Source organism: Rutidosis leptorrhynchoides, chromosome 2 (assembly GCF_046630445.1).
Source record: "Rutidosis leptorrhynchoides isolate AG116_Rl617_1_P2 chromosome 2, CSIRO_AGI_Rlap_v1, whole genome shotgun sequence".
Lineage (NCBI taxonomy): Eukaryota > Viridiplantae > Streptophyta > Magnoliopsida > Asterales > Asteraceae > Rutidosis > Rutidosis leptorrhynchoides.
Genome location: NC_092334.1, coordinates 634,563,407 through 634,572,805, shown reverse-complemented (window position 1 = coordinate 634,572,805; position 9,399 = coordinate 634,563,407). Strand labels below are relative to the sequence as shown.

At 35.7% G+C, this 9,399-nt stretch overlaps 1 protein-coding gene across 1 annotated transcript; it reads left to right on the top strand.

Annotated features, from left to right (window-relative positions):
• The first annotated feature begins 1,623 nt into the window (after positions 1–1,623).
• Positions 1,624–6,837, top strand: LOC139893659 (glucosamine inositolphosphorylceramide transferase 1-like). Its single transcript, XM_071876832.1, has 4 exons — positions 1,624–2,098; positions 2,806–2,928; positions 4,546–4,713; positions 5,041–6,837. Exons 1-4 carry the CDS (start codon positions 1,802–1,804, stop codon positions 6,637–6,639), a joined length of 2,187 nt encoding a protein of 728 aa, XP_071732933.1. The 5' UTR covers positions 1,624–1,801; the 3' UTR covers positions 6,640–6,837.
• Positions 6,838–9,399: the final 2,562 nt, after the last annotated feature.

The following is a 9,399-nucleotide window of genomic DNA, read 5'->3' as shown; positions in this document are numbered from 1 at the left end:
GCCCCCGCAAGTTCCGATCCTGATTTTTGTAGTGAACTAGTGATGCAAAGGGTGACCAAGTCCATTGCGCTTATGGATAAGGTTGCTAAGCTTGATGATCCTCAGTGTGAGTTGTTATTGCTTAGGGCATGTACGGGAGTTTCTAAACTCTACTTTACCTTGCGTACTTGTCCTCCTAGTATATTTGAGGCGGCTCAACGCGCTTTCGATGGAGCCCTTCGATCTTTCTTGGAGCGTATTGTTACTGCTTCAGGGCCTGGGTTTGGTGATTGGCAGTGGCGGCTTGCCACCTTGCCATTTACATTTGGAGGGCTTGGTGTTTTTTCTGCGGGAGATGTTCGTCATTATGCTTTTTAGGCTTCTCGATTACAGTCTGCTGGGTTGCAGACCAAGCTCCTACGTCATGCGGGTATTGTTGGTCTTGGTCGTGCTTTTGAAGATGCATTGGGTCTGTTTAATAAAACGGTTGGGTTTGATATTTTAAGTAATCCGAGTGAGGTCGCTGCCCCAATACTCATGAAGAAATTGGCAGATGTTTATTTCACAAAGGTTACCGCTTCTGCAGAATCCTCTTTTTCGTTATCTCCCCGACAATCGGCCTTATGGAAATCACAGCAGGGTGATCACACCTCTGATTGGTTAAGGGCAGTCCCTATTTTGGGGTTGGGTCAGACGATGAACGCAAAGACTTACCGATGTGTGTTGTGCTACCGGTTGGGTGTTCCATTGTTCTCTATCTCGAAGGCATGCTCTGCCTGTTCAAGGGTTTTTACTGGGGATATTTTTGGGGATCACGCGGTGTCTTGTGCTGGTGTGGCGGGTATTAAGCATCGACATAATGTTGTTCGGGATTCACTTGTTGATGTTTGTTATCGATCTGGGATTTCAGCGAGGAAGGAGGTTGACATTGGGTTGTCTGGAGAGAACGACAGAGCCCTCAGACCTGCAGATGTGTTACTTTATTCCTGGGATTGTGGTCGCGATGTTTGTGTTGACTTGACAGGGTCTTCTCCTTTGACACAGTCTGGGCTTTCTGACTTTGTCCCTGGACGTGCTGTGGTTGATGTGGCTCGTCGGAAGCGGGTCAAGTACGGATCTAGCTGTCAGGCGATTGGTTATGGTTTCATTCCTTTCTCATTTTCTTCCCTTGGGGAATTAGAAATGGAGGCTGTTTCTTTGCTAAAGCGGGTTCAGAAGAGTTCGATGGCTCAAGATATTGGTGCCGGTGCTGCTGTTCATATTTTTACTAGGATAGGTTTTGCTATTGCTAGAGGTGTGGGGGCCCAGATTGTCTCTAGGTTTCCCACTAATTTTTTATAAGTTTTAAAACTTTTAAGTTTATAATAATAATAATAATAATAATAATAATAATAATAATATAATAATAATAATAATAATAATAATTAATAATTAATAATAATAATAATAATAATAATAATAATAATAATAATAATAATAATAATAATAATAATAATAATAATAATAATAATAATAATACATCTATATACATACACACACGTCACGTTATCCCAATATCACCACCGCTTGGGTGTCTACCACCTTTTCATCCACCATCAATTTTGGGAATTTTGGTTTTAAAAAGAAAAAGAAAAAAAAAAACTACCACCACCCACTCAAAATTCTTTGATTTAAATCACCATCTTACATCTTATTTATATCTCTATGTACATTTACAAAATTTTGAGACCCTTATTAATATATATCTTGATAATTTCAAGATTTGTTTATGATACATTTGGATTTTTCGCCGGATTGTTGATTGTTTATTGTTTCCGGCGATATGGGTTCGAGTCCGATTGTGGGAAATAGCGGTGGCGCGTCCGATAAAGTTAGGTGGCGCGTGCGTGAGGGTGGGGGTGGTTCAATGAGTCTGCATTATTTGTTTGTTTTGTTTCTGTTGTGTAGTTCAGTTGGGGTTTTTTATATTTTTTATATTTTTAGTAACCCTAGTTTGAAAAATCATAGTTATAATGACAATAATAATTTATTAATTGGGTGTCAAGAAGATAATGAAGGTTCATGGGGAATTGGAGTTTATTATGGGGATTCACCTTTGTCACTTAAACCCATTGAAGATGTAAGTTTTCCAATTCAATTTTATGTGTTTTATTATGCGTCTTTTATTAAGTTATTTATCTTTAATATATTTAGAGATTTACATTGTTTCCTAATAATGTCACTGTTAGTAATTGGCCTTATATAGTTAATTTTTCAACAAAGGTTGGACCTTTTTCTAAGTCAGTTAAAGATTTTGTCTTTATTTAGTTTTTTTATTGTTAGATTGTTATTATTATAGTATAGTTTGTGTTATTATGCCATCGTTCTTTGAATGCTTTTAGTTAATTTTTAAAAAGATAGGATTTTTTTGTATTGCTTCTTATGAATGAGTGGGGCTGTGTGAATCTTTTGTTTTGGGAATTTTTTTTTTTTTTTAAAAAGTTGTATTTTATGTTTTTGTTTGACCATGGAAGTATGGAATATGAATAAGTGCTGTCTATTATGTGATTATTTGTTCCATATATTTGTTATTTATTTATATTTATATTTAAAGAACGTTGGATTATTTGTGGGGTTTTGATTTTTGTTTGAACGGCCAAAACATTGAGAGTAGTATCTGATTTTGGGAATCAAGTAAATTGCTTTTTTTCATAATTGGATTTTATGATATGAAGTGGGTGATACTGATTTAGGATTTGTTATTTAATTTCGTCACTCAAATGTGAAAAAGATTGGATTTTTTTTCTTGGGTTTTGATGTATGGACCTTGATATGAATAACTTGCAGATGAACATTTGGGACAATAAAAGTGCAGCATGGCCTGTAGCAAACCCAATTTTGACTTGTGCTTCAGTTACTGCTTCTGGGTTCCCAAGTAATTATGTTGCTGACCCGTTTCTATATGTTCAGGTAATTTCTTTCATCACTTTTTACCCTTTTTTTGCAAATTAAAATTTAGTGATAGTTTTACCTAATCCATTCGATAAAAGGTTTTAAGATCTATTGAAGTTACTTTATTACAAATTCATCCCAAAGTACCTAATCCATTCGTGTTAGTAGATGCAACATGTTTGCGCTTCATCTTTAGCATCACTTGACCTGTTCGGTGGATGTAAACCGACAAAAATTTCCAACGAAGATCACTTCTTGTAACTCATTTCTTTGCAATTATTCTTTAAACATCTCTGTTAAGGATTATAAGATTCTCTTAAGAAATTGAGAATATAGGTTCGTTGTTCTTACAATTACGGGCGCGTTTTAGAAGCTCACTTCCCGTATTTAGGAGTTGTTGGTTGCAAATGTCCTGAAAATTCTCTTCAGGCGAAGGCTGTTTGTAGCCACTGCTTTTTCTTTATCTTTTGCTAGCCACATAGAACTAGAAACTAAAGAAACATATTGCACGGTTACCATCAACGCTATAAAATTCACATAATTGACCCATATATATAATTAGATTTAAAAACCGAATATACGGCTCTAGTTATTGTGTCGACAGCAAGCGTCGATTTATTGGCGACTTGACTGACCTTAGAGCTTAAAGTAAATTTCAGGCAGGTTTTAAAACCCATGGAAATTTGATTTTACCATTTCCATGGCGTCTCTATTTTATTTTTATTTAATTTTTTATTTAATTTTATCTTTTATTATTGTTTTTTAATTCTTTTTTATTCTTAAAATAAAATTTTTCTACTTTTTGGCCGGAGGTCCACTCGGAAGCAATCTCTCCATCCGTTGAATAGAGAGAGGGATGACTTTCTCTACTTTGAGAGTTTTACTCTGGGTAGAGAAACGACTTGTCTTTATTCTCGGATAGATGAAGGATTGTCTACATCTCACCTCCCCATACACCACCTAGGTGGTGGAGGTGGTGGTGGTGGTGGTGGTGGTGGTGGTGGTGGAATATAATAAATAACGTATCAGATTTTCTTCTTTTACTATGTTAAATGATAAGTAATGACATAACTTTTTTATTAAGATGTTTGATAGTCAACATAGTAACTTCTGATGCCTTACGGCATGGTTGGCCTGTTACCATTAGAGTATGGGTCGGATTACTCGCCCTCCCGGTAGCCCGAACAGGGAAAACCTTCTACTTTTTTTATATATAGCCGTTTGCCCTCTTGGTGATAAAAAATATAACCCGAGGTAATATAATGCAACGTATAGCTTTTACCTGTTGCTTTAGCAGCGGTGAGACTTAATATAATGCAACATATAGCGTTTTACCTACCCATTCCTTGTTTTAAGGCGTAACTTTATGCGTTGACATAACATGAGTACATAACTCATTGAGTTCTTGATCCAAACCACAGGCCAATCGTTCAAGAGGAGTAGGATTATTATGTATTGGCTAACAGAACTATAAAACTAGAAGAGATAAATAAATTATGTATTTTCATAACAGAATTGTTTCTTCGTTTTCTAATTTATTGTATCGTGACTTGTCTTGGGACATGAATACACAATTAAAATCATCATGTCTCTCAGCAGTTTTCTGTACCATTTTAATGAATATTCAATATTCAGGACGACGTTCTTTACTTGTTCTTTGAAAGCAAGAATCCGATAACTATGCAAGGAGATATTGGGGTTGCAAGAAGTGTTGATAATGGTGCTACATGGGAACAATTAGGCGTGGCATTGGATAAAGATTGGCATCTTTCACATCCATACGTGTTTAACTACAACCAACAAGTAAGATTCTATAAATCATTGCCTTTCTTTTGTTTCCATTGTTATTTCTTAAGCAATTTGTGTTTTATTTCTAGTACTAGTAATCAATAAAGCCATGAAAGGAATTCGGTCGAATAATTAATACATTTTCAGTTAGTCTTCTTGACTTTGTAAATTTATTTCTCTAATTTAGCTAATAGACGACAAGTTATCCTTTATTTTTCTACAAATGCCGTTTTGTAAACCAACCATAAGTAGCGAGTCATACATGAAATTTATCTTAAGATATATTATTACATTTAAACCTTTTAAAGCCATATATAATGTTGTTGAATATATTTGTTGTAGGTATACATGATGCCTAACGGAATTGGAAACGGGAACGTTCGTCTTTATAGGGCAATCGACTTCCCATTAAAGTGGAAACTCGAAAAGATCATTTTAGATCGCCCTCTTGTTCATACATTCATCATACAACACGAAGAAATGTACTGGATTTTTGGTTCTTTTCAGAGTGGTATGACAACCAACCGAAATTTTGAAATCTGGTATAGCAACTCTCCATTTGGTCCGTGGACCCCACACAAGTCAAACCCAATTTCGGGACCTCGAAATGGAGGTAGACCTTTTGTTTACAATGGGAATCTTTATCGATTAGCTCACGATGATGACGATCAACGCATTCAAGCGTTTAAAATTGAAGTTCTTACAACTTACAACTATAAGGAAGTAGAAGTTGATCTAAGGACCGAAAACCCGACAAAAGGTAAGAACGCGTGGAACGGGGCTCGATTTAATAATCTCGATGTTCAACGGTTAAGGACCGGGCAATGGGTCGCGGTTGCCGACGGTGATAGGACTCTTTATGGAGACGTGACTAGCCGACACATGGTTGGGTGCGGTTTGTTTATAGCCGGTGGTTCGATTGTTTTGTTTATGGGTTGGCTACTTGGGTTCGTTAAGTGGTTAATTCCGTTTACCCATAACATAAAGAAACGAAACGATGCTATATTAGCTTTGGAGAGGTTAAAAATGAGGTTACGCTTGAATATAGACGTGAATGCTTACATGGGTAAGCTTTTTTTATCGTTCCTTTTAATATTGTCGATTGTGATAATATGCGTTGGATTTGGATTCATCTATGGAGGAAACGGTGCGCAAAAACCGTACCCTGTTAACGGTCATTTTTCACAGTTTACATTATTAGCTATGACGTACGATGCGCGAATTTGGAACTTAAAAATGTACGTAAAACATTACTCTCGATGTGCTTCGATTCGTGAAATTGTTGTAGTTTGGAACAAAGGAAAACCGCCAAATCCGAATGAGTTTGACTCGTCGGTTCCCGTTAGGATCCGGGTCGAAGAGAAAAACTCGTTGAACAACCGGTTCAAACCCGACCCGTTAATACAGACGAAAGCTGTTCTTGAATTGGATGATGACATCATGATGAATTGTGATGATCTTGAACGCGGGTTTAAAATATGGAGGGAGAATCCCGACCGGCTAGTCGGGTTTTACCCAAGGCTTGTAACGGGACCACCGCCGTTAAAATATCGACCCGAGAAACATGCCCGTAAACATAACGGGTATAACATGATTTTGACCGGGGCGGTGTTTATTGATCGTGAAGTTGCGTTTGAGAGGTATTGGAGTGATGAAGCGGAGTTGGGTAGGAAAATGGTCGACGAGGTTTTTAACTGTGAAGACGTTTTGATGAATTTTTTATACGCAAATAGTACGACTGGCGATAGTCCGTCGGTTGAGTATTTGAAACCGACTTGGGCTATTGATACGTCTAAGTTTTCGGGTGTAGCGATTAGCGGGAACACACAGGCACATTATCGAGTTAGAAGTAGCTGTTTGGACAAGTTTACAAAGTTATACGGAGGTTTAACTGATCGAAAAGTTGAGTTTAGGCGGAGAAAGGACGGTTGGGATGTGTAGATTCACCTGGTTTTTGGGCGCGTTTGGTGTCAAAAATATACAAAAAGTTTTGGTTGATAATTTTGAATACAAGGTTATTAGGGTAGAATATATATATGTTGTAGATCAATATGTGATCATATACTTGAATATAATCCATGTAATGTTGTTTGTTTCTAGTTGCATTGTGAAGCTTTATATAGAACATTACTTTCTTCAGTTTCTTGGATCTTATCCACATATGGTATGGTAATGTAATTAAAGTCAAACAATAATAGTTGGGTTGGTTAGCATATTAAAGACACTGCAAATGAAATGGACACTTATTTTAGTGTAATTGCAAACGAGTATAGATTCTGATTGTACATGGCTATTAGTCATATTTAGAGAATAGAAAATTAATTTCAAAGCATGCTCTAACCACTTTTTTTCAAATTTTGTTGCTTTCGGTTTTGTATATGGTTTATAGCCACCGGACATATAACTTGCATATGGGCTCTTATGGGGCCGCACAAGCTTATAGAAGCAACACACAAGTCGAGTATATTCCAAATCAAGTTGTTGTCATAGTTCTTAACGTTTACGCAAACTTCAAAATCTGGTATTTAGCCTTTAACAAGGGCTAAGCCGCTAGGAAGAAACCCTGAAACAATTCATTTGAAACCAAATAACTAATATGACCAGAAATTGGTCGGGTCACTTATGTTTTCTGGCGATTTTAATTTCGTTTTCGTGTTGGTCAAATATTGCTCGAAGAATCAAGCTTAAAGTCTTCACACGGGCTTCCACTTTCAAGCTTTGTTTTGGACACCAATTTTATGTGTGGGAGTACAAACCATGGATGTTGATTCAAAATGCTTACGTTTCAAAAAGTGAAAGAAGAAACTTATGATGCTAAAAATTGATTTTGAAAAAGCTTATGATACTGTTCGTTGCGAATTTCTTGATCATATATTTTGTTGTTTTGGTTTTGGTGTAAAAAGGAGATCTTGGATTTCGATGTGTGTTGCGTCTGCTCGAGCTTTGATTATCGTTAATGGAAGTTCCACGAACGATTTTGCTTTATAAAGAGTCTTTTCCTTTCTTTGATTGTCATAAAAGGCCTAAATGTGTTATTAAATGATGCAGTTTCAAGAGGATTATTTAACAGCGTAAAAGTTGGTGATTTGAATTTTCAATTCTCTCATCTCTATTATGTCGATGACGTTATTGTGGTGTCGGATTGGAGAACCTCGGATATGAAGAATGTCATTCAAATTTTTAACATTTTCTATTTGTTATTGTGGTGTCGGATTGAAGGACACTATTGTAACTCATACATGTATGCACACAAATTTTATCAATAAAATTTCTCTACTTTGGTATGTGGATTAAAGTAATCAACTTTTGATTACATATAACCACGCATTGTGTTCTTAATTTTCTCGTTATTATCTTCGTTTATCTTTGTGGGTGGAGTAATTTTTTGAAATTACTCATATTGTTGAGTCCTAAAAAACCTTACAGTTACATGACCCCGATAAAATACAATTACCCGTGGCTCTTCATGATCAAACGTATTACCGAAGAAATTTTTTGAGCGTGATCCATTATTTAATCTCTGACATTTGTGCAAACTCGATCCGAATTTAGATACGTGAGGATGTTAAACAATGAATCAACTATTCTACTCAATTAGATTGAGTAATTAGTATACAAGTTAATCAAGGTAGAGAGAAAAAGTAGATCTCCATGATAAAGATGTCGAGGAGAGAGAAATTAGATCACTAATTGCAGAGAGAAATTAGATCACTAATTGCACGTGTGCAAAGTGTGAGTAAAGTGAATTGAAAACACTTTTCCGAGTAGTACATGACCTTTTTAGACTGCTATTAACCATGTATGTGATTTGATTTGGACAAATAATGAAATGTCCCGTTCATATTGATTATAAAACGTTCCATATTAATTGATTTCGTTGCGAGGTTTTGACCTCTATATGAGACGTTTTTCAAAGACTGCATTCGTTTTTAAAAACAAACCATAACATTTATTTTATCGACAAGGTTAAAAGGACACCACCTAGATTATCCAGAAATGATAATCTAAAAATATCACACTTACACACTACCAATACATATTGGTTTACAATATTAATATGTTACAACAAAATAAATCTCGAATGCAGTTTTAAACAATATTATACAAACATGCTGACACCAAATCTTGTCCATATTTTAGCATGCAACAACGGAAGCTCTTAATAATCACCTGAGAATAAACATGCTTTAAACGTCAACAAAAATGTTGGTGAGTTATAGGTTTAACCTATATATTTATCAAATCGTAATAATAGACCACAATATTTCATATTTCAATATACATCCCATACATAGAGATAAAAATCATTCATATGGTGAACACCTGCTAACCGACATTAACAAGATGCATATAGAATATCCCCATCATTCCGGGACACTCATCGAACATGATAATTTCGAAATACTAAAGCATTCCAAATTCCAGAATGGGGCTTGTTAGGCCCGATAGATCTATCTTTAGGATTCGCGTTAATTTGGGGGTCTGTTCCCAAATTCTTAGGCTATCAAGCTAAAAATGGGCATATTCGGCTTCGATCATTCAACCATATAATGTAATTCATTTACTTGTGTATATTTCGTAAAATATTTATAAAATTGCATGTATTCTCATCCCAAAATATTAGATATTAAAAGTGGGACTATAACTCACATTCACAGATTTTTACTTCGTCGGAAAGTAAGACTTGGCCACTGGTTGATT

Bases quoted from the DNA above. Each gene is read 5' to 3' on its own strand.
- LOC139893659 (XM_071876832.1), top strand. From the start codon at position 1,802: ATGGGTTCGAGTCCGATTGTGGGAAATAGCGGTGGCGCGTCCGATAAA. The intron at 2,099-2,805 runs GTAAGTTTTCCA...AATAACTTGCAG, and splicing joins CACTTAAACCCATTGAAGAT to ATGAACATTTGGGACAATAA. The intron at 2,929-4,545 runs GTAATTTCTTTC...TTCAATATTCAG, and splicing joins ACCCGTTTCTATATGTTCAG to GACGACGTTCTTTACTTGTT.